Genomic DNA, 26390 nt, shown 5'->3' with positions numbered 1-26390 from the left:
AGGGAGTGTTCTAATTGCATTAATATATTTATAGCTGTCCAGCTTTCCCAGCACCATTTGCTGAAGAGACTGCTCTTTGTTGATTGAAACAATCTGAGGAATGAGTTATGTTGGAACTCAGAAATTAGTTTGCTAATTGTAATACCAAGCTAAATGAATGAATCTATTTGTTACAGTCCTATTAGAGGACTTGAGTTTAATAATAATAATTTGTGCAAAATATACCAGTTCTTGCTAAATAAAATGAGATACCTAACAGACAAGAAAGACATACTGTAATAAATTTTGAGATTGTTAGTATTTTAAAAAGTCAAGTTAATATTTTATTTAGTGCAAATTAATTGAATGAAACCATACACTTGTCTTATTTGAAGTATTAATAGTTCTGCTACTCTATTCCTTAAGCATATATTCAGAAATACTTTATATCTGTGGGTGGACTGGATGTATTATCTCAAGTTCTTGTACAACTGGAATCTGATTCACACGAGACTCTTTCCAGTGCTAAGCTTGCAGTGGTGGTGACAAAGACAGTGGATGCATGTATTGCTGATAATCGTGAGTGAAAATGTTTAGTAATTTTTCTACAATTGCATTTTGTTTGAATTCAGCATGGTGAGTGTTGAAATGGTAGATTGAACACTAACATGGATTGGACTTACAGTTTTCACAAGTGGGAGGGAATCTTAGAAATTATCTAGCCCAGCTCCTTACTTTCCCATGGAGGTTGTGACTTCCTTAAAGGTTCAAATCTAGGACTTCTGACTTCATGTTTAATGATAGACTCAAGTTAAGATTCCATCAGTCTACACCTTTGTTTCACTTAAAATGCAGCATTAAATGAGAAAGTTTAGAAGAGAAATAAAGGGACATTTTGGATACATTGGGAATGGAAAACCCAATTTATAGATTTTTAAAAATTAGGTAAAGAATTAAGATATGCCTCTTTCTGATAAGTATGAGGTTGACTTACCCTACCATAACTAGTGAGTGGCAGAACCAGACTTTAACTCATGGCTGCTTCTCACATGTACAAAAACTGAGGAATGTAAATCCTTGTAATAAGCAACTCTTGACATTCACAAGTGAAAAAAAGTAGATTATTTTTCTAAAATCAGTTATTTAGGGCCTGGTGTATGCTTTTGGTTTGTTCCTTTTGCTAATGGGACATTAGCTGATGTGAACCAAGTGGTGGTTTGACAGGCATTTGCATATTGGGTTTCTCCCTTTGTTATGCTCCTTCTGGAAACCCAGCAGCATTACGACAAATCCTGTTAGTCACATGGGGAGGCACGCAGAAATGGAGAGATGTCCAGCCAGCCCATCTGTTTCTGCCACCCCAACTGAGACTCAGACATGTGATTGAAGAAGACATCTTGGACGTTCTAGTCCCAGCATGATGCAGAGTAGAACTGGCCTGACCAGCCCTGTCCAAACAGCATAATCATGAGCAAATAAGTGCCACTATGTGAGTGCTAGAGATACAAAAATGATTAAGATATAATACGTTGAGAAATTCGCAGCCTTATTGTTCACATGAGTATTGTTAGACTCTGAACTCTTAAAAAACAAAACCATGAGAAGTGTAGCTTAAAATGGTGGACTTCTCGAATTTTGTCACATCTCATCATAGCTTCAGATGTGCTTCTCTGCATCACTAACATCAAGTAGAACCATGGCCAGTAATAGCGTATTTCAGTGACAGGCAGAAATTGATTGCATAGAAAGGTCTTTACTGTCAGTCTAGATAAGAAGAGGTATGTAAGGTAAGAGTAAGTAGCTTTTAGGAATGTTCATATTCATAACATTATGCAGGACAGCTAAGAAGAAAGTATTCTTCAAAAAACTTTAGTGTGGGAAGAAGGGGTTAAGGAGGGCTATATAAGCCATCATCTTATTAAAATACATTTATTTATAGTTGCACACATATATACACATATGTATTAGATATTATATGAGAGATGAATTTTAGATAGTGTGTAGATATATAATATCCTTCTCCTAGCATAAGGTCTGAAAAATAGTATATGTAATACATGGAAAGTACTGTATGTATAATGGTAAGTTTTAACTTTGTACTTACTGTCTTTTTAAAAATTTTTATACTAATAGCTACTTTTGGAGCAGTACTATCCAAGTACCACATTGTTTCAAAACTTCTGGCATTACTGCTTCATGAAAGTCTGGATTCAGGAGAAAAATTTAGCATCATACTTACTCTTGGTCATTGTACAGAGGATTGTGGTAAGTATTGGATTTATTTAGTGTACTTATTAAGACAATGGAGTGGAAATACACTTTTATTTTTCCCCCCAGTCATATGAAAGGTTTAAAAGTACTATTGCCTTTCTCCTAGTCCCCAAACCAGTCGTTTTGCTCCTCATCCTTCTTCATCCATTGTATTCAGTCAGTCACTAAGACCTGTGTTTCTGCTTCTGTTCACTCCTTCTTATTTCTTTCTGCTCATTCCCACTTTAAGCCCTCAGGCCCTCAACATCTTTCACATGTTATTGCAATAGATTCTTCCTTGTGTTCTTTTCCTTCTATCTCCATTTTTTTCAATCCACTCTTCACACGGCTGCACAGAAATTATCCTGTTCTCCCTTGATGAAAACCTTCAAAAGTTCTTTCTTTCTCTACCTATCATTCTCTCCTCTTTCTTTTCTTTTCTTCTTCCATTTTTTCCCCTCTCCACTTTCCTGCCATTCTTCCTCTGTGCACTTTCCTCTTTTCCAATCCTCTTTAATTTCCTCTCTCCTCTCTTTCCTACTGATTTCCTCTCTCCTCTCCCACTTTTCCACTTTCCTCTCTTTGTTCTCTCTTGCTTCCCTCATTTTCCATTCTCTCCATTCGTTTATTTCTCTGTTCTTTCTCTTAACCTCTTTATAATGTAGGATTTACTATACCTTTAAACTTTTAAATTTAATTTTTATTTCTTATTGGGGTTTAATTGACATACCTTTTTTTAAACCAAATGTTTACTCTTATGAGGTATGACACTACTCTGTGATTGTATTTCAGAGATTATCACTTATGAGATTTAGGTAGCTTATATTATTAGGTAATTTCCAAAATTGAAAATACCTTTGAAACTATTTGGTTTTTTGTATTTTAAAATTTGAATTATGTTTATTATTATCAAAAGGAAGAAATAGGACCTCATGCAGATAGTCTGAGATAAAATAACTATCTTCTACCTTAATTTTTGATGTGTTTTCCAGAGGAAAATCAGTATGACCTTTTTAAAAACAATGGGCTTCCACTCATGATACAAGCCTTAACTGAATCTCAGAATGAGGAACTAAACAAAGCTGCCACTTTTGTGCTTCACAACTGCAAAAAAATTAGTAAGTTTACTATTACTTAAAAAAAATACCAACCACAGTTTATGACGGGGACTTTATATTTGCTTTGATGAACCAAGCTCTTTAGCTCTCAGGCTCTTCCTACATTTGAAAAGCAGATAGTATAATTTGGACATGACAACTAGAGTATTTCAGCATATAAAAAACTTATGTGGAAGGCAGCAACAATATAGATAATTCACTTATTTAATGCAATGTGGACAGATTTACTTGTAGGACTTAAATTTGAGGCCTACGGATGACTTTGATTAAATCATAATACAAAGTACGTTCATTTATTTATTTAAAAAGTATTTGGGTATCTCTTATTTGTCAGGCACTGTGCTAGGCATTAGGGATACAGTGACAAGAAACAACAGTGTCTGTGCTCATAGAGCTTAGTTTTACTAGAGAAATAGATAGTAATTGAATAATGTGAAAAATGAATGTTATGAATTAACATAAATTTTAAGAATGGATGGAGCACAGATCTTAACCTATAACAAAGTTTTATGACCTAGACTTGGAGCAGAAAAGGCTTTGGGAGGAAGTGATTCTTCAGCTGAGATCTAAATGCAGAGAATTAATTAGTGAAAAGAGGAATTTATTATCAGCCAGTGTCTCAGGCACAAGCAACAGTGAGACAGACACAAAGGCCCTCTGAAAGGGAGGGAGCCTGGTACATTGAAGAAATTGATGGCTTGGAGCATAGAGGAAGCAGCCAGGAAAAGGATTTTGGTCTCTTGGAAGAAAAATTGCTGCCGTAATATGTGAAAAGAGATTTTAAAAGATTATAGGAAGGAACTACTTTCTGAAAACTGTTTTAAAAAAAACTACTACTTTAAAACCAGTATCCATAAACCCAAGGGTGTTTATATGCCTGGCATAACATATTTTCACTCTATTATTTTTCTTATAACTCTGAAGAGTAAGGTCTAATTTATGAGCCTTTGGGTCCTTGGCCTCTGCCAAGCAGTAGCCTTCCACTTATTTTCAGTACCACTTAGACAGTTAAGATAGTTTGGATGGGCAAAATTTAGAGAAGAGGGTGCGGGGTATGAGTCTGTCTTTATTTAAAGTGTTAAAATAACATCTCTAGTAATGGATAAATGCTCTATTTTTTTCTCATATTACAAAGCTGAGAAATTATCTCTAAGTCTAGGAGAATATTCTTTTGATGAAAATGAAGTAGAGCGATTAAAGGACATAAATATGAAAGAGAAGAATCTTGAAGAGTACTGGAAGAAAGCAAAAGAAATTCTGCACAGAATAGAACAGCTTGAAAGAGAAGGAAATGAGGTTGGCTTGTTTCATAGAATATAGAACTTTTTTCAAGTATTTTTTAACAAAAGAGGTTAAAGGGTAAAATATTTTTCTTGCCAAGTTATTTTTTAAATTTAAAATTCAATAGTAATGCTTGAGGGATCACCTTGAACATAGAAAAAATATTTTTAAAAAGTAGAAATGTTGACTGAAAAAATAAGAGACATGGAGGAGAGAGCCAAGAGATCTAACATTTGTATTATAAGGGTTCCCACTTTTCCACTTTCCTTTCTTTGTTCTCTCTTGCTTCTGCTCCCTTGCTTCCCTCATTTTCTATTCTCTCCATTCATTTATTTCTCTCTCTATCTTTTTACACACACACACACACACACACACACACACACACACACACACAGTTGATCCTTGAACAACAGGGGTTTGAATTACTCAAATCCACTCATACATGGATTTTTTCCAACGAATATATACTACAATACTATACCATCTTGGGTTGGTTGAGTCAGCGGATGTGGAACTGAGGGTATGGAGGGCCAGTTGTAAAGTTATATGTGGATTTTTGACTGCCCTGAGTTGTTCAAGGGTCAACTGTATATATATGTATATGTATGTATGTATATACATACACACATTTCCATATCTTTACTATGTATGTATGCTTTGAGTCTTTGTGCATGCATTTAAAAAAATATTATCCAATTTAGTATAGTAATTTTATTTTAAATGACTGAGTAGTATTCAATATCATAGATTACCGTAATTGATTTAACTAGTGTTTTATTGATGGTCATTTAGAAAATAGTCAATTTATCACCAGTGTAAACAGCTCTAGAGTGAATATTCTGCTATATATATATTTTTGCAACAGCTTTATTGAGATACAAATCACATTGTGTACAATTGACCCAGTTAAAGTATACATTTCATTGGTTTTTAGTATGCTCACAGAATTGTGTGATCATTACCAGAATCAATTTTTGAACATTTTAATCACCCCCAAAAAGAAACCCCATACCATTTACTATTACCTATTCCCCTTTACATCTTCCCCCCACCCTAGGCAACCACTGATTTATTTTTCTGTCTCTCTATATTTACCTATTCTGGACTTTTTATATAAATTGAATTATATAATATGTGGTCTTATGTAACTTTCATTTAACATGTTTTCAAGAGTCAACCATGTTGTAGTATACTTCAGTACTTCATTCTTTTTTAAAAAATAGCTGTACTGAGATATAATTCATATACCATCTGCCCATTTAAAGTGTAAAATTCAGTAGTTTTTAGTGTATTCACAGATATGTGCAATCATCACTATAGTCAGTTTTAGACTATTTTTACTCCTTCAAAAAGAAACTCTGTACCTTTTAAGTATTTCCCTGAACCCTGCATCCCCAGCCATAAGCAACCACTGGTCTTCTTCTAACTCTATAGATTTGCTGATTCTGGATATTTCATAAGAATGGAAGCATGTAATATGTGGTCTTTTGTGACTGGTTTCTTTCACTTAGCATAATATTTTCAAGGCTCATTCATGTTTTAGCATCTGTGGGTACTTCATTCCTTTTTATGGCCAATTTTCCATTGCATAGATATACTACATTTTGTTTATCCATTTATCAGTTGATGGACATATCCTTTTATTTGTAACCTATGTCTTTACAGAGCGCATGGGTTTTGTGTGGATGGCATGTAGTTTGGTCTTTTTTATCCTCTCTGACAAGTTCTGCTTTTTAATTGATGTGATCACTCCATTTACATTTAATGTAACTATTAATGTTTGGGTTTAAGTCTACCATATTGCTATTTGTTTCCTATTTGTCCCATTTGTTCTTTGTTCCCTTTTTCCTGCTTTCCTGTCTTCTTTTATATTATTTTTAAATATCTCAGATTATTGGCTAAACATTCTTGTTTTTTTAGTGATGGCTTTATGGTTTATAATTTACATATTTAACTTATCATGGTCTGTATCCAAATGATAACATTCATGTATATTGCAAGACTTTTGCAATAGTATGCTTATATTTCCATTTGCTCTTCTTGCTGTTGCTATGCATTTTACTGCTACATTTGTTATAAACTGCCCAGTAATGTTATGTTTTGCTTTAAACAATTATCTTTTTTCCAAAATACTTTATTTTTTACTAAAATAATATTTACCTACAATGATAATCACACATTTTAAACATACAATTTGAGTTACGATAATTTTATACAGTTGTGTAACTATCAAGTCAGTCAAGATACAGAACAGTTCACTCACCCTAAAATGTTTCCTTGTGTCTCTTTGTAGACAATCCCATTCCCCATCCTCAGGCCCAGGCAATCACCGATCTGCTTTCTGTCATTAGTTTGCGTTTCCGTAGTTTCACCTAAATGGAATCATATATTACTTAATCTTTTGTGTTTTACTTATTTCACTTTAATATATAATGTTTTTGAGATTCACCAGTGTTTTATTTTGTTCTTTTTTACTGCTGAGTAATACTCCATAGTATGGACACACCACAACTTGTTTATCCATTCACTAATTTACAGACATTTGGATTGCTTCTAGATCTTGGTTACTATGAATAATGTTATGTGAACATTGGCATACACTTCTTTGCCTGAAGTGTACATTTTCATTTCTTTTGGATAAATAGTTAGGAATGTAATCATGGGGCAATTCTACTTTATGGAAGTTACGAATCTCTTTTAACATTTCTTACATAGTACAAGTCTGCCTTCACTTGTCACCACTCAAAACAACACAACACCAAGGGAAGAAAATATCCCTTCATTCTCTTCCAGCCTTGTATTGTCCCTCTAGCACGTTCTGATGGCAGAGCCTAACATCAGGCTAGCCGTAGAATAGTGGTCCATAGAGTCTAGTTTCAGTTTTACAATGCAGAACAAAGAAAGGTGGGTTTGGAATTGAGGAGCAATAAATTAATAACTGGCACATCTTTTATGCCAGGTACACAGCTGTTACCTTGGGGTACTCCTTTACCATCATCTTATAGATTCTCTTTGTATCTTTCCTAGTTTGATTCTCTGTTTCCTGGATCCTATGCCATCCTCTCTTTTTTGGTGAAAACCCCCCATTTTGGTGGAGTACATTCTTCTGTAGCTTTCTAAGTAAGGGTACATTGGATGTTAATTTTTTGAGACCTTGAAAATATGAAAATAATTTTATTTTACCTTCAGAATTGAAGGACAAAATGTTCTAAGTTAGAAATCACTTTTGCTCAGCATATTGAATGTGTTGCTCCACAGTCTTGTAGCTTTCAGGGTTACTCTTGAGGTCCAAAGTCATTCTGGTGTGACCTGTTTTCTCCCTTTGGAAGCTTATATATTCCTTATCTACAATGTTTTGAAATTTTGAAGTGAGGTGTCTTGGTGTTAATCTCTTTATATTTATTGTGTTGTGCACTTAGTGGGCCCTTTCATTCTGTCAACTGTGTCCTTTAGTTCTGGGAAAGTTTATAACATCATGCTATGATGATTACTCTCCTTATTTTCTTTCCTCCTTTTCTGAAACCTTATTATTTGTTTGTTGGACTTCTTGAGCTGCTCTTTAATCTATTAAGTTTCTAACTTCTGCTGTTTTAGTTACCAAAGCCTCTTTTTTACTCCTTTTAAATTATCCTCTTCTTATTTCATGGACTTAAGACTTGACTGGCATTCTTAAATATATCAATGACAATTTTCATTTTTAAAGTTTTTTTTCCTACTTTGTCTTTCATCTTTCTCCTCTGAGCTATTTTCTTGTTTGCTTTTCCTTTCTTGGTCTCTAGCTATCTTCACATTTTTGGTGATCTTTGGTTGCTACTAATATGTAAGAGTCATATGCTAAAAACCTTTCTGGAAATTTTTTGACTGTGGATTCTCATAGGATTAATTAGGTAGGTCATTTTTTTGAAGAACCTCCAATTTCTAATTTCCTGCCTAGAGATTGTCAATCAATATTCTGGAATCAAAATGGGGGGAGACAGCTTGGGAGTCTTAGTTTTCAATATGTGAATATTTTCTTAGTGTTTATTTCTTGATAGTAGTCTGCCTTAATCTTTGCTGAAGTCCTCCAGTGATGTCTTCCAGTGTGAAGACTCTGTTTTTATCCCCTCCAGAGTAAACTTCCAACCTTGGGGAGGAAGGGGATCTTCTGATGTCAGTTAGCTGCCTGCTAAGTGTGTGTATGTGAGAATCAGGATCTGGTAATCCAGCAACTTCTTAAACTTTCATCCAGTCTTCCTGTTTTTAACCCCACCTTCACCCACCCTCCAATTCTTAAGTCTTTTGAGAATTTGGTAGCCTATTTTAGGTAGTTTCTTGGCTTTTCCCATTGTCAGCTTTCAAGTCTGCTTTATCACTTTCATTGCAGCTTTCTCAGGTCTGCTAAGTAGGTTATCATTACCCTATCTGCTTTCCAGTTTCCAAAATTTTGTTGCCTTTATATATTCTTGCATTTCTCCTTGTGGAATTTATGCCTGTCCTTGTCAGTTTACGCCTTTTTAAAAACTGTTGTTCTAATTGGTTTTTGGAAGGACCAAAAATAAATATGAACATTAAAGTCATCATCTTTACCTGAAAGCCCTATTAATTAATTAATTAATTCACTTACTTATTTACAATTGTAGAGTATTCCATTGATGGATATGCTAGTTCTCTTTTTGATGAACATTCAGATTATTTCCGACTTTTAGCTATTACAAACTATGCTGCAGTTAATAACATTAACATTTTGTACATGTAAAAGTATACCTATAGGGTTTTTTAAACAAATACACACGGTTTTTATTATGAGAGATACTGTCAAATTGTTTCTCTACAGAGATGTACCAATTTATACTCTTACCCATAATGTATAAGAATGTTTCCCTGTACTCTCTTGATCTTTGCCAATGTTATAGATGAAGAAAGATATCTCAGTGTATCTCTAATATTCATTTTTTTAATTAAGGGGGATGGAGCATTTTTTCATATGTGTAAGAGCTGTTTATATTTCCTTTCCTGTGAATTGTTCATCTCCTTTGCCTATTTCTATACTATTATTGTGCTTTTCATAGTTCATTGTAGTAGCTTTTTATAAATGTTATTAGAAAAATTATACTGTGGCCCAAGATATGACTTATACATATTCTTTCTATCTATTTTAATTATCATTTGGTTTTGCCTCTGGCCTCTTTTTCCTCTGAGTCTCCCCACCCACGTATTAATCTTGGTCTCTAGCAGAACTTAAAAAAATTTTTTTAATGTGATAAAGTATATTTGTTTTTTCTTTTATGATTTATTGATTTTGTATAATACTTGGAAAGGTGTTCCTCCCCTTGAGAATATTAAAATATGGTTTCCTTTAGAACAGATATAATTTCACTTTTTAATGTTTTAATATTTAGTTAATTTTGACTTTATTTTTATGTAAATTGTGATATGGATCCAGTTTATCTTTTTCCTCAGATGACAACCCAGTTGTCCCCAGATCATTAATGGGTATATTCCCTTTTCTTCTTAATGTAAACTACCCCTTTTATTATGTGTATTCTACTGACATAATAAACTTTCTGCATTATTTAAAGGGAGTGTAAATTGGATTACAAAGCAAATGAATTATTTTGGAATTATTTTCTTGTTATTTTTACATTACAGGAAAAAATACAAACAGAAAAATATGAGGATACTTTTTCATCTATGAACATAAATATTCAAAATACATTTAAACACCTCCATGCAGATAGCAGTGGTGGAGTTCCCAAAGCAGAAGATAAGGATAAAAGCCAGTCTAGAAGGCTTCAGAGCCATAAGTCCCATGAAGCTATGTCTAAAGCGTGTACAAATGATGACCAAATGAAGACTCTATTAAAGAGTGCAAATCCAGTTAACTCTTGTTATAGAGAAAGTGGGCAAAATAAGACTGTATGTAAAACCAATTCAAGCAGCAATCAAAACGTATGTGAAGAAACAACTTTTGAAAAAAAGAATTTTGTTTCTCAATCAAGGTATAGTTTAATAATGGTTTCTAACTTTCACTTATTTATTTAGTATATATTTTTTGTGCAGTGCAATGTGCCATAGTGTTAAGCACTGGGATATAGAAATGATCAAGTGTGGTTTTGGGAGGCGCCTAAAGTAGGAAATGTTGAGAAAGGAGTTGAATGGGGAAGTATAGGCCAGTTCATCTACGGCCTTGCATGTAATACTCAGGATTTTCTGTTTTAACTCATAGGATATAAAGAGCCATTAATGATTTTAAATTGTGTGACATGATCAGATTTTTTGCTTTAATTGAGTTACAATGTTTAGTTGATTTACAATGTTACATTTCTAGTATATAGCATAGTGATTCAGTCATACATATGTGTGTATATATACACACACATATACATGTATATACATACATACACATGTATATATACATGTTCTTTTTCATATTCTTTTTCATTATAGGTTATTACAAGATACTAAATATAGTTCCCTGTGCTATACTGTAGAACCTTGTTGTTTATCTATTTTATATATAGTAGTTTGTATCTGCTAATCCCAAACTCCTAATTTGTCCCTCCTTAACTCCCTGCTTTCTCCTTTGGTAATCATGAATTTTTTTTCTGTCTGTGAGTCTGTTTCTGTTTGGTAAATAATTTGTCTCATTTTTTTAGATTCCACATATAAGTGATATTTGTGTTTATCTGACTTACTTCATTTAGTATGAAAATCTCTAGGTCTGTTGCAAATTGCATTTTCATTCTTTTTTATGGCTGAGTAGTATTCCAGTATTCCACACACATACACATATACTACAACTTCTTTATCCAGTCATCTGTCAATGGACATTCAGGTTGTTTCCATGCCTTGGCTATTGTAAATTGTGCTGCTATGAACATTGGGGTGCATTTATCTTTTCTAATTGGAATTTCCTCCAGATATATGCCCAGAAGAGGGATTGCTAGATCATATGGTAACTTTATTTTTAAAGTAATCTCCATATTGTTTTCCATAATGGCTGCACCAAATTACATTCCCACCAACAGTGTAGGAGAGTTCCCTTTTCACCACACCCTCTCTAGCATTTATGGTTTGTGGGCTTTTTAATGATGGCCATTATGACTGGTGTGTGGTGATACTTCATTGTAGTTTTGAATTGTATTTCTCTCATTATTAGCTATATTGAGCATCTTTTCATGTGCCTGTTGGCCATCTGTATGTCTTCATTGGAGAAATGTCTGTTTAGGTCTTCTGCCCATTTTTGAATTGGGTTGTTTGTTTTTTGTTATTGAGTTGTATTAACTGTATATTCTAGCAGTTAAGCCCTTGTCAGTCACATCATTTGAAAATATTTTCTCCCAGTCTGTAGGTTGTCTTTTCCATTTTGTTTATGGCTTAATTTGTTGTGCAAAAGCTTATAAGTTAAATAAGGACCTATTTGTTTATTTTTGCCTTTATTTCTATTGCCTTGGGAGACTGACCTAGGAAAACATTGCTACGCTTTATGTATTTATGTCATTTATTTATTTATGTTTTGCCTATTTGTCTTCTGGGAGGTTTCTGGTGTCCTGTCTTATGCTTAAGTCTTGAAGCTATTTTGAGTTTATTTTTGTGTATGGTGTGAGGGAGTGTTCTAACTTCATTGGTTTATGTGTGACCGTCCAGCATTTCCAACACCACTTGCCAAGGAGACTATCTTTCCTCTATTGTATATTCTTGCCTCCTTTGTCAAAGATTAATTGACTGTAGGTGTGTGGGTTTATTTCTAGGCTCTTTATTTTGTTCCAGTGATCCATATGTCTGTTTTTGTGCCAGTACCACACTGTTTTAATTACTGTAGCTTCATAGTATTGTCTGAAGTCTGGGAGGGTTATGCCTCCAGCTTCACTCTTTTTCTTCAGTATTGCTTTTGCAATTCTAGGTTTTTTGTGATTCCATGTATATTTTAGGATTATTTGTTCTATTTCTGTGAAAAATGTCCTGGGTAGTTTGATAGGGATTGCATTAAATCTGTTGATTGCTTTGAATAATATGGCCATTTTAACAGTATTAATTCTTCTGATCCAAGAACATGTGGTATCTTTCCATTTCTTAAAATAATCAGTGTTTTGTAGTTCTCAGCATATAAGTCTTTCAATTCCTTGGTCAGGTTTATTCCTAAGTATTTTTTTAAATGTGATTTTAAAAGGGATTTTTTTTTTTTTACTTTTATGGTATTTCATTGTTAGTATAAACAAATGCAACAGACTTCTGTATGTTAATCTTGTAACCTGCTAGCGTATTGAAGTCATTTATCAGCTATAGTAGTCTTTGTATGGAATCTTTAGGGTTTTCTGTATATAGTATCGTGTCATCTGCATATAGTGACAGTCTTACCTCTTCTCTTCCAATTTAGATCCATTTTATTTCTTTTTCTTTTCTATTTGCTATGGCTAGAACTTCCAGAACTATATTGAATGGAAGTGGTGAGAGTGGACATTCTTGTCTTGTTCAGATTATAGTGGGAAGACTTTCAACTTTTCACCATTGAGTATTATGTTGGTTGTGAGCTTGTCATAAATAGCTTTTATTATGTTGAGATATGTTCACTCTATATCCACTTTGGGAAGAGTTTTTATCATGAATGGATGCTGAATTTCATCAAATGCTTTTTCTTCATCTTCTGAGATGATCATGTGGTTTTGAAGTTTCTTTTGTTGATGTGATAATATGCATATGTTGAACCATTCTTGTGACCCTGGGATGAATCCAACTTGACTGTAGTATATTATCTTTTTAATGTGTTGTTGATTTCTTTACTAATATTTTTATTGAGAACTTTTACATCTATATTCATCAGAGATACTGGCCTATAATTTTCTTTTCTGGTAGTGTCTTTGGTTTTGGTATCAGGGTAATGGTGGATTCATAGAATGAGTTTGGGAGTGTTCCTTACTCTTGAATCTTTTGGAAGAGTTTGAGAAGGATCAGTATAAGTTCTTTGTATGTTTGGTAGAATTCCCCAGTAAAGCCATTCAGTCCTGGACTTCTGTTTGCAGGGCAGGTTTGTTTTTGTTTTTTTTTAACTTACAGATTCTATTTCACTTCTAGTAATCCATCTGTTCAGATTATCTATTTCTTCTTGATTCAGTTTTGGTGGACTGTATGTTTCTAGAAACTTGTTCATTTCTTCTAGGTTGTCCTGTTTCTTCTTCTGTGTTGTCCTGTTTGTTGGCAAATAATTGTTCATTGTATTCCCTTACAGTTTTTTGTATTTCTGTGGTAACAGTTGTAATTTCTCTTCTTTTATTTTTCATTTTGTTTATTTGGGTCCTCTCTTTTCTTGGTGAGCCTAGCCAGAGGTTTGTCGGTTTTTTTACTCTTTCAAAAAACTAGCTCTTGGCTTTATTGATTTTTTCTATTGTTTTTTTAAAGATTTGAATTTTAGAAGGGTTACTCAGAAAACTTAAATGCAACCCCATATACCTGAAATAACAATGCACAATAGTCAGTCAGCAATGTAGCAAAAGCTAGTTTGTAAATTTACTTTGATGAAAAGGAGTATGGTGTGATGAAAATCTGGTTTAGGCTTGCCTTTTTACTTGTTCCCTGCACTTCAGCTCCAGTACATGTCCTTTCTCTCTCACAGGTAGCCTGTGGGGCTGGACATGGGATAGCTTTTCTTTTTAAACCCTTTCTTGTATTCTGCTCTTTTTATGGTTACTGGGCGAGCTAGGTGGGAAACTGAAGAGGATGCTGCTATGTTCTGGGAAGGTTGCAGGGTATACTAAGTATTAGAAAGATGGATTACATCATCACCACCCCTTTTTTCCTTTTCAAAACCATTCTTGATGTTAATTTTAACTCGATTTCCCAGGGATGTGGAATTTGGAAGTAGTGAGATGTGCTCTTGGACCAGACTTCTTACCCTCTGGCCTACTGAATTTTGTTCTTTCCTCCTTTTTTGCTCTCATTCCTTCCTGTTTTCTTCTTTTATAATTTTTTCTTCTATGTTTCTGCTGGTATCAGTATCATTTGCCCTCTGGAGTCTTGTTTAACTCCATTTTTAGGAACAAGGCTATATCATTGCATACTCTACTCTGACAGAATTTGGTAGATTTTGGTAGGTCCTGACTCCAGCTCATTCTGCCTGCCAAACACCAGAATCACATCACTGCTTACAGAAACATTTAATTACTTCTAGTAATCTGGTATCTTACTTTCTTTTAGTGACCATGTTTTTAAACATCCAACTCCTACTGCCAAAAACACAAAGCAGCAGTTACCGGTAACAGGTATGATTTAAAATGTTTCTTTTTTTGATTATTCAAGAAAACATATTTAGGTAATTAATATAGCTAACAATATACATCGGCATACCTGCCGTCTAACACATAAGCCACGCCTTTGACTCTCTGGTATAAATGCCTCAGTCATCTTTTATTGATAGCCAGAACCTTTCTGTTTATCTACTGGGATGACTGGTTGTGTATTACTGGGCTGAAGTTTATGGAATTCTTTTTTTTTTTTTTTTGAAATTCTTGAGGATTAATAAATCTTGTAAATGTCAGGTCCTTTTCACTAATCAAAAATATCTTGCATTTTGTGATTTATTTCCCAGATCCATTTACATTATGTTCAGATATAATAAATAAAGAAGTCATCAATTTTCTAGCAACTGACAACTGTTCCAAAATGTTGAAATATAGATGCTCAGGTAAATATTTTTCTGTTGCAGTTGTTTCATAATTAAAACTTTATATGATGTTGGTTAACTAGAATTTGTAATAGTTCTACTGGTGTGATTTAAACATCATTTCCTTTGGAGAAATAACAGTCTAGGGTATCATAAAACATTCAGATTAATAACTTCTATCTGCATTAGCCTGTGCTCCCAGTATTTGTTCATACGAATCAATACAGCTAATACTTTTTAAAAATTATTATTCCCTTTTTGTCACAGTACATCTATAAGTTTAACTTTACTAAGTAGGTAAACATGTTTTATATTTTCAGAGAGTCACTAAATAGGTATGTATTCTGGATTATGCTCTAAACATTATAGGCATTAACTATTAAACAGTATTTGTATGTTTCTAGTAAAGATATGAATGTTTCTAGTGTTTCATGTCCTATTGTTCGTTTTTTTTTCTGCAGGGCCCACAGTACTTATTCCATCCCTTCTTCTCCTTCATATCCCAATATTTCTTCTTTGTTTACTCTCACTGTCCCACTCCATTCTTTGGAGAAAATTGAGGCTATTCCATGTTAGACTCAAATAATAATATTCTTTTGTTTTGGATGAAGGGTTTATCTCTATCACTCTAAAATTGATATTGAGCTATAATCTGAATCCCATCACTTTTTTTCTCCCCATTTTAATACTTGTGTACACTTTCTCTTTAGTCTTTTTCTATTCATGAATCCTTTTGTCCCACCTTAAACTATGTTCATTTCTCTTCATCTTAAAAAAAACCCCAAATACTTTGTGTGATTTGCTGTCCCTTTAAGTATTCATCTACTCCTTCTTCCATCATTTATTACCAGATTCCTGCTTTTGCTCCCTTGTCTTTTAACATATTCATTCCCTTCTTAACTTCCTGCAGTCTGGCTTCTTTTATTGCCATTCTACTAAACTTTAGTGTTAAAGGTTACCTGAAATCTCTTTTTTATTAACCCCAAACAGTAACTTTTAGAAAAATTCTTAATCCTCTTTAGTATCTCTGCAGTATTGACTATGATTTCTTGAAATCCTCTCCTTTCAGTAGTTTAAAGCCGCAGTTCCCAAACTGTCCACAGAGCTCCCTGGGCCTCTGCAGTGAACTCATGAGGGCACTACACAATATTTTAAATTTTATAAGTGAAACACAAAATAGTCAACATCTTTTGGACACCACATGAACTATTAGCTCAAAGTAGTTCATGGTTTCAACATTGATTGTACTACATTCATTTTGATAATGACATGTCTTTGTGAAGCTGGATTTTCAAAGATTGTTGTGATTTTTAAAAAGCAAACACCACCTGAAAACCAATGGGGAACAGGAAATGAGGGTGGCAGTGTCTAGTCTGACTCCCAAGTTTTGAGAAGTTTTGCTGTACCCAATAGGTGCACACATCCCATTAGGAAGTAATTGTAATTAGTAAGATGAAACACACACACACACATATTTCAAATGTAGGTGTATTTTTTTCAAATGGCTACAAAAAGTTGTTAGAACATAAATACTTAGTAAGTTGTTTTGGGCCTAAGAGAATGTTTAGTATTTCTTTTGGTCTAAGGGTGCTATAAAAAAAAAATCACCAAGATCTTAGAGTGATAAAGTTTGAGAACCCCTGGTGAAAAATATTCCAGTTGGCAGAGTGGATGCCCTATAACTGTTAACTCTCTTTCATCCCTTAGTTTGTTTGAAATGGTTCTTTTCCAGTTCCTTTGCTTCCTCGGTGACCATTCATTTCACAGACATTTATGGAGTGCTTATTCTGTGTCAGGTACTGGGATCAAAGATGAAAAGCACTCAGTCCTTATTTCAAGAAGTTTACAGTCTAGAAGCCACTCCATTTTACCATCTTTATTGTTTTACCTTTCTCTTTCAGCCAAATTTCTACAGGCACTCCCCCCAGTACATAGTCTTTAACACTTACTTGACTCTGCTGCAACATTTATTTTTGTGGCATCAACTATCATGTTTACCAATGATTTTCAAATCTGTATCTCTACACTTGGCTTCTACCTCGTGTTATAGCCTCTTTCTTCCATTGCCAGCTGTACCCAGGACATACTCACTTTAATGTCTTATTATTTAAAGCTTAATGCATTCAAAACACAACATCTTTCTCCCTCTTAAACTGCCCTTCCTCCAGCCACTCCATTTTTTATTAGTGTTGCCACTATTCTTCTGGCCTCCCAGATCTCAAACCTTGAGTCATCTGTAGCTATCTTTTCTTTTTACATCTCTATTTCTAATCTATCAAATTTGATTCTTTCTTTCCCACAGAGTCCCTTTTTCCTTTATGCCTAAATTACTCCAGGAACTTTCTAGCAGTCTTTCAGTCTCAAGTCTCACCAACCCCCAGTTATAATGTATATTGCTGTTAACTTATTTTCTTTATATGTGCTTTTTATCATGTCACCATACTACAGAACCCTCAGTGCTTCTCTGTAACTCACTTAATCAGACTCTCTGACTGGCTTTCAGAATTATGTGGAATTTTGTCTTACTTCCACTTGTTGAATTTCACTGCGCACTTGCTATTTTTTAAGTCTGCCAGAAATATGCCATACTTATTCCAAACTTGGCCACTCAATTACCAAATCACTTGAGAATTTTCCTAAACATCTCCCATACACCAACAGCTCATTATTCACCAGTTTTACCTCATAAATGTCTGCATTCTCCCTGCAAATGCTGTGTTTCAGAATCCCCTCATTTTCTAGACTGTTTAACCCCTCAACTGATCCTCTTACCTTCACCTACACTTCCTATAAGACAAAATCATATTATTTCTCTGCTTAATAAATATCCTTCAATTCCTCCCTGTTGAGTGGAAGATAGTTAAAAATCCATAGCATGGCTTTCAGGACCCCTCTTGATTGCCCCTGGCAACCCTTACCAGACTCAGGCAGATGGAGAACTTTATAATGGATGGATGTGGCTAATAATACCTAAAGCTACTGATCAATCTTAACGTTAAAAAAAGAGAGAGATAGTCAGACTTTATGTGCCTCATTAATATGATGCAGTAAGAAATACACAATACTTACCTGTGAGGACTTCTACTAAAAACAACTGAGCCTGAATCTGATCAATCATCTAGATCTAATTACTAGTTTCTTGGGCACACAGGAACGTTTTAAGGAATGCAACTAGGATGTAATCAGCAAAACCCAGCCTTTGGGAAACTGCATAGTACAAATGACCCAGTGTCTCCAATAGTAAATGACAAAGAGGAAGAGAGGGGAATTGGTAGATTAAAAGAAACACAAGAGACACATCATCTGAATGTAATGGTGGACCTTGTTTGGCTCATGATTCAAATAAACCAACTGTAAAAAGAAAGTTTTGAAATGATGGGGAAATTTGAACACTGACTAGATACTAGATTATATTAAGCATAGTTTTCTTACATGTGATAATGGTTTTAAAAAAAAAACAATGAGACAAAACAAGTGTTTTTTACAAAGAGTTCTTATCTGTTAGGAATGCATGTATTTATAGATGAAATGATGCTTTAGTGTAAATTCCAGGCTTCATAATTCAGTGTGTACATGGGAAGCAGAGCTGAGTAGGTAAAGTGTATTTGAAATATGACTGGCCATGAGTTAATAATTACTGAAGGTGGATGATGGATACACAGAGGTTCATTATATTTTCCCCTTTATTCTCGTGTGTTGGGAATGTTCCATAATAAAACATTTAAAAAAAGAAAAGGACGACTGGGCATAAGGGTCACTTTTTTTGGATATCTTCCCTGACAGTGACTCCTGCGCAAAATCAGTCATGCTAGATATGCTTCTTTTCTATATTGCTATAACTCTGTTCACACCTCTGTGGCAACACTTACTTCACTACATTGTATTTGTTGGTTTTACTCTCTCACATGACATGACTTTGACTTTCTTGATGTATTTATAATTAAGTTTCAGACTTCACTTCAGTTACCATCCTTAAAGATATTTGCTTTCATAGATTTGTTATTATATATTTTGTAACATCTATACATCACTGTATTTGTTTTCTTTTAGGTTGCATAGCAGTAGGAAAATCCTTGAATAGCCGAAATTTTAGCAAGCTCTTGCACTCTTGTCCATACCAGTGTGATCGTCACAAAGTCATTGTGGAAGCTGAAGACACATATAAAAGTGAACTAAGGAAATCACTTATCTGTAACAAAAGTAATTAATTCAGCAGTTTTAAAACTGTAACTATGGCCATACCTTCTAAACTGTGATCTAGAACATTAAGTATTTTAAAAGCTAAAGGGTAAAATAATGTCGAAAAGAAAATCTGTCTCGGAGCAACCAGTGATTTAAGATGGACCCAAGGAGTAGATTTAGTCTCTGGTGGTCTAAAAATTCTTCCTAATCCACCTAAGGATTCCCATTAGAAATGAGGGGAAAAGGAAATATCATACTAATGTGCTGCTACTCAGATTGATACTCTAAGTAAGCTGAATGTTTTCCATATTTTTCAGAAATACTGCTGACTCCACGTAGAAGACAACAGCTCAGTAATGAATCTACTGCCCCTGGAGGAATAAGTGAATACATTTAATTTTCAAATAAACCTAAATTTCATATGTTCCTGAAAAAGAGGAGAACAGCTGAATGATTGTTTTCAGTCTCATCATTAATGGCTTTCAAATGATAATCCTTGGCTCAGATGAGGGTCATACTTCCTGAGAAAAGAGGCTTCTCTCTTCCTTTCCTTATGTTGCTTTATCACTTATTGCTTAATAGCTGGGGAAGGAGCAGGAGGAAACTAACAATTATTAAGAAACTACTCTCTGTTAGTGTTTTGTGGATATTTCTTTTAATAAATATAATAACATTATATGGTAAGGTATTATTTTATTCCCACTTTAAGGCACAATGAGTTGGCAAATGGCAGAGCTTAGATTCAAATGCAAGCCTGTCTGTCTCCAAAAGCCCTTGTTCTATCCTCTGGATCACATTTCTATTTTAAGAACAAAATTATTCTCCTATGCACAAGTGCTTTGAAAAGATTTTGCACATTTTGGTTCATATCTATAGCACTTTAAACAATCAAAATTGAAGAGACAAATAGTATAAACCTTACAGCCCTGCTTAAAAATCAAAATACTTCTTAAACTATGAGTTAATTTACAGGAACTTTTATTTAACTACAGGTTATCATTTCAGGTTTGTCACCATCTCAAATTGATCACAGAGACTTAAAGAACATTATCATTTTCTTCTGTTCATATGGAATTTGTACCTACAGAGTAAAAATAAGCAGTTGGGTACATTACTTGTCAAAGTAACCTAGAAATTAGTAACACCTACAGAGCCATCCTGTTATTTATTGCGAAGGCATGTGGTCTTGAACCAGCCCAGAAACATTTTAACTACATACTTTTATTTGGCCATTTTCACTGCCAAAACCTTGAAAGAAATTTCAGATTTACTTTTTATAACTGGCTCTTTTTCTAGATTAAAAGTTCTGCATACAAATTAAAATTAAGTATGGTACCACTACAGGGTAACTTACTTTTTGAAGTAGTATTTTATGTAGAAACTGTTAGAAAATGGGTATTTTTTTCATTGAAATATTACAGTTGGAAATCTTGTTTTTGACAAGGAGTTGGCATCAAATTAGTAACAATTGCTTCAGCAGCATGTCTTAAAAGCAAATATGTAACAACTAAAAATATTCTATAATTTTTCATAGTAAAATCGTTTGTAGAGTCTCATGAAATATACATAATTATGGTTACACATGGATTATACAGAGTGATCCTAAATACTGCTAAGTCACATTCAGCTCATAAATAACTACCTTTTTGTATAGGTTAGACTTGCTTTAGCTAAAGTCAGATAGTTAATAAGTTGGCCTGCTTTTTTCAAATTTAGAAAGGCATCTTGAGGTAGTGATTATATGGTCTTACATCTCTTTTACAGGCAGGCCAGGACTATTTGATATATTGCCATTCCCTCTGGATAAATTTCCCTTTCATAATAGAGACATTCTTCACCTTTCATTTGGTTATAGGTTACACTCAAAGTTGAGCCTATTCTGAGAAGAATACCATCTAAGTATTTAAAGAGCCTTGAGGACAAGCCTCTCTTTTAGGGTGGATTGATATCTTGAGAGGGTTTGAAAAATAAGAGTCACTAGAACTGAGGCTTCTTGCCTATTTTTTCCCTGCTTTTTTCTAATGCCCAATCAGTATTAAGAGAAGCACTAAATAAGCCATGGAAGGGAGCCTTGTGTTATACAGAGCTGTTTCCTCCTTCTAGGCTGCCCATTACTCTTGGTAGCCTTTAAGGAATTGGGCACAGATGTTAATTTAAGCGTATAAGTCAGTGAGATGGCAATGGCAAAGGAAAAGTGGCTATCGGCTCTACACGAACCACCCAGGACCCTAATATCCTGAATGTTATAATAACCCACTTCATCCTGATTATGAGTTCAAATCATCTAGCAAGTCAAGTTGAAATCATCTGTTTCTCAGATGACCACAGTTTTCTAGTAGATCTAATAGTTAGGAGTAACTTTATTGATAAGTTTTTAACAGTTTTTACCAGTAGTAAAAAATTTCTTTCAACAAATATTTATTGATCACCTACTATTTCCTACTAAAGTAAACGGAAGCCTTAATTGGAAATTGGAAATATAAAAACTCTTCCTCATCAGCATCTAGCTACAATAATTACATGCATTAACAATTAATTTAAAGGCTTAAAAGAAAATTATTTCCTGGTAATCATCACTAGAAAATATTTACATTTACAGATACCAACTGTGCATTCTTCCTATTGTAGAAAGTATCCCTAAAAACCACATAATTAAAAACTTCCTTCCTCATTGTGCAACCTATTTTTTGAGTTTTAATCAAGCTGAGCATCCATATAGGTAGTGAACATGTTCTTTATAGCAAATTTTGAAAAAGACCCTTATTCTTTAAAAATATTAATCAAGCCTGATAATTAAAGTAACAAGTGTTGATATTCTCTTCTATTCTATGAAGTTACGGAGCCCTTTGGGAAGACTGTATCTATAAGATAGGTAAGCTGTTTGTTAACTGTCCTTACAGGAATGTTGAGAGAATTAACAATTGAATGTTTATAAAATTTTGTGTTTCTTGATTAAAGGATTTTGCAAACATTATTACAGTAGAATTGTTACCGTTTTTGAAGAAATTAGTGATAACGTCTAGCTTAATAGTAGGCACTCAATTTTTTTTTTAATTGAGATTGATTTCTACAGGATGAGTAGCCCGGGCATGAAGTTTTCTCACTATTTAATCCATATCCTTAGAATAAGTTAAGCACTTATTTGGGTCTCAAGAAGATTCCTTTGTTCAGCAAGTACTAATATATTCTACAATTTTCATTAATTACAGAAAAAAGAAGAATTCGTAAAAACTTTACTGAAGAAGAAGTAAATTACCTTTTCAATGGAGTTAAGAAAATGGGAAATCACTGGAACTTAATTTTGTGGTCTTTCCCCTTTCAGCAAGGACGGAAGGCTGTGGACCTTGCTCACAAATACCACAAGCTGATCAAACGCCCCAAGTGTGCGGCAACTTGATTGGAAGAAGGCTTGTCAGTTTTTAGTTTGATCTCTTAAAATACAGTGTCTTGAAAATACAAAATTTAAAATATTCTAAACTCTCATGAGACAGGAAATGTGGCAATGGTGATACCGTTATAAGTAAATACTTTTTTGTGATGCTGTAGCTCATCAAACTATTAATTTATAAAACAAATACATTTTCAATGTGTAGATTAGTAAGACAAAATTCCTTTATAAGATCAAACATTTGTTTAGGAATATGCTTTTTTTTTCCCTTCAGCTCAAAGAACATAGGAGAGAGAAAAAAATTATGAGGTTTTAACATTATTTGACATTACAGTGCAATGAATACTATGTGAGACATTGAGGTTTTAATATTCTTACCCAGTGAAAATCTCTCCCTGGAACTTAGAAAAGATACAGTAGTTTCCCAAGCTGTTCAAGAGAGGTTCCCACACACTAAATCAATGTTTGACGTTTTATTAATTAAAATGTTTCTTCTTCTAAAGGCTAAATGTGCAGTGGCTTTGAATACTTTCAAATTCTTTAGTCAGGTTCACTTCTTTTGGATTCATGTTTATTTGCTTCTGCTTTTCAAAAGTTTAAAACAATTTTTTAATTGTTTGCTTTTAAGTTGGCTCTCTTCTAGTTGGAAACCAAACTATTAGATGTCAAATTTCTATTTTTCTTACTCTGTTTATATTCCATTATGATCCCCAAAGTATGCTGATGCATCCTCCATTATACTTAAAAAGCTGTTGCTGTAGCAAAGTGATCAAGTATCAGGGCCTGAAAGCTCCTTTGTCCTTAGGGACCCATTGGCTCATTGCTTCATGTCATTCTTCCATCCCAAAGGGTACTTCCCTATAAGTATATATTCTTTGACCTTTTCAGATCATGACTGAGTCTACTTAGATAAAGCAGAATTTTTATTAAATCTTTTTTCTGATTCACAGTGAAAATTCCAGAGGGTCAGTAAAGTAGAAATTAAATCCAAATTTTCCTTTAGGCAAAAGAATAATTTACGGTTAGGAAAATTCTTTGTAGCATTTAAAGTGTGAATGAATCTGTTCATTATATGTCAGTATTTATTTCCTAAGCACTGTGGGGATGATTTAAATTATCTGCTGGGTTATTTTGATCGGTATTTCCCATGATGTATGAAAGTCATTTTAGGTCAAAGAGGGACACATTTTGTGTGTTGCCTCAGCCCTTACTGGCTTAATCAGAAGTTGTTTCTTATGATTGTTCAGACATGATTTTAAAATATTTTTCTACTTTAAGTGGGCCTTAGGCAATGGTTATTTCACTGAGTGGAAATTATCTATGTAACAGAAAATCAAATACTACCTACAGAAGCATCCCCAAGAGTATACTATGGCTTAGACACTGTTTCATGTAAGACACTGACACTGTATTTAAAATAACCTATACTGCCTTCTGAAACATTCCTAAAATTTTATCCTAACCCTTGGATAACTTTTGGTAAAAAGGAACTGCTTTTTCCCTGGAATTTGGAATTTGGTAATGAAATTAATGAATACACATCAAAAGGAAAGGCAAAGAATGATCACACATTAGAGGACAGTCTGACTTTAGTAACTCAGGCCTAGCTAAATCAACAGTGGGTGAAAAGTGATTTTTAATAATGTCAGACCCTTGGAGTTGGAGCTGACCTCAGTTATAGTTCCCTGCTAGAGTCATGAACTGCTGTACAACAATCTGGACATTGGTAGCCATCTTCAGTTTTATATGTATCTTCAGAAACCTGGAATTTACTACTTCACAGGATGATAATTGATCAGTTCTTCCTTATGCTAAAATGAAATGTACCTTTCTGGAAGAACTACAAAAGTTGAATCCCTTTTCTACATGCCAGCCCTTAAGAGAGTTAAAGATGGGTGTCTGTCACTTTCCCCTCTTTTCCCTCTACATCCTCTATCCTTCATGCTGATGAGCCCCAACTCCTTCCTGCTTTAGCAGAACAGTGTCTTGTCCCTATAGAAGCTTAGTTATTGACTACTGGACACCTTTTTGTTTATAAACTGTGTCTAGAAAGAAATGTAGCCTGACAGGCAGAGTAGTGGAATCAGCTTCTTTGCTAGGCTCAGTGAGGTTTTATGGATCTTACCTAAGATGCTTCTTGGCATTCTATATGACCAACAACTCTCCAACTATAGTTAGTATAGTTAAGACATAATTTTTATTAATTCATGTTTTGTTCTTACACATTTATTTTTAACTCCACTACAGGACTTTAGTGGTTCCTGTTAAATTTCATTGTGTTAGATTTAGATTTAGTCTATACTTGGTTTGTCATCAAGTATGTTAGGCAACCCTGCTTCGGTTCATCCACAGCTTCTATGACTGTGCTGCTGCGTTCTCATCCAAGGTTCTAATGGCATCCTGAATTGGCCAGGGCAGGAGATTGGGGCAGGCCCCCAGCATCCTCCTCTGCTCATCAGCCCCCACTGGGCCTGATCTTTAACAAGCCCCAATACTATCATCCAGCCTACATTTATTTCACTTTTGTGTCTGTGATATGCATTGGCAAATGCCGTGTTGAAATGTGTATTTGCTATGTCTGCAACATCCTCCTACGTGGTATTCCTGCAAAGAAGAATCTAAATCTGGTGCTGTCTTTTCCGACTGGCCACATTAGAGAATTTCACCTATGGCTGATGAAGTTCACTGTCCTATGGTTTTCAGCTTCATCTCCTGTCATATGAAAATTCAGACACTGCCTTTTTATGACTTACAACATTTTGCCTGCCCTTCCTAGACTTCCAGGGGTGTAATTCTTAATAGGTTTTCACTCCTGTTTTGTTTGAACCCTTACATTGAGGTTGGCAGATGATACGCCCATTTGTTGAATCCTGTAATTCATACTGCCAAAATTTTGGCAGACCCAGGATCAGAATCCTCATCTGGAACCCATGTAGGCGGTTGCTTTTCTGCTGTATTCCACTTCCTTGTGATATTTAGAAATGCCTTATAAAATGCCTTTGCTTCCACAGAGGATAGCAAGAGCCCTCAGGAAGAGGCCACACCTAAAAGTTAAACTTGATAAGTGAAATGTATTTTCTTTCATTTTCTTCCATTATCCTCTTTCTTCCCCTTCTCTCCCTGTCCCTTCCCCCTTCACATCTCTTCATTTTTCTTCTTCAGCGCTTCCTATCTTTCTTTTCCTGAAGAAAGGAAATTAAAGCCGCCTATTTCTAGTGTCAAATGCTGGCTCACAGAACGTACTTTTAAAAAATTTTAAGGTATACTTAAAATAAGGTATACTCAAGTGTATTATTCACTACGGTAAAGATCACTACCTCATGGTCTTAATAGGGTCAAGGAAGAACGAAGTTAAAGGTATATTTGTGAGGATTTGGGGGTCTAGTTTACGGCCAGTCTTTCAATTCAGGGCTTGATTAGGATTAGGCAAAGTTCGTAACAGGTTAAGATCGGTGAGTAAGATTGGAAATACCTGGATACCATCAGAAGATAGCGAGAAAGCACTGGGTTCTTGGTCAGGTTTCTTAACATTTCTAAGCTTCAGGTTCCTCACCTG

At 34.4% G+C, this 26390-nt stretch overlaps 1 protein-coding gene across 4 annotated transcripts in view; it reads left to right on the top strand.

Moving 5' to 3' along the window:
- TERB1 (telomere repeat binding bouquet formation protein 1) overlaps positions 1 to 23343 on the top strand; it is a 44006-nt gene extending 20663 nt beyond the window's left edge. For 2 of the 4 annotated variants that reach the window (XM_032486458.1, XM_006180650.3), the window contains 10 exons: positions 406 to 558; positions 2113 to 2244; positions 3222 to 3347; positions 4483 to 4643; positions 10257 to 10606; positions 14799 to 14863; positions 15190 to 15285; positions 19315 to 19464; positions 19764 to 19829; positions 22656 to 23343. In XM_032486458.1, coding sequence (XP_032342349.1) covers positions 406 to 558; positions 2113 to 2244; positions 3222 to 3347; positions 4483 to 4643; positions 10257 to 10606; positions 14799 to 14863; positions 15190 to 15285; positions 19315 to 19464; positions 19764 to 19829; positions 22656 to 22843 — 1487 coding nt within the window. In that variant the 3' untranslated portion in view covers positions 22844 to 23343. Of the gene's footprint in view, positions 1 to 405; positions 559 to 2112; positions 2245 to 3221; positions 3348 to 4482; positions 4644 to 10256; positions 10607 to 14798; positions 14864 to 15189; positions 15286 to 19314; positions 19465 to 19763; positions 19830 to 22280; positions 22319 to 22655 lie in introns of all 4 variants that reach the window. The other 2 variants (XM_032486459.1, XM_032486460.1) reach the window with 2 other exon arrangements.
- The last annotated feature ends 3047 nt before the right edge of the window (positions 23344 to 26390 follow it).

This window comes from Camelus ferus, chromosome 9, assembly GCF_009834535.1.
Source record: "Camelus ferus isolate YT-003-E chromosome 9, BCGSAC_Cfer_1.0, whole genome shotgun sequence".
In the NCBI taxonomy this organism is placed as follows: Eukaryota; Metazoa; Chordata; class Mammalia; order Artiodactyla; family Camelidae; genus Camelus; species Camelus ferus.
This window is presented reverse-complemented; position numbering and strand designations above follow the sequence as displayed.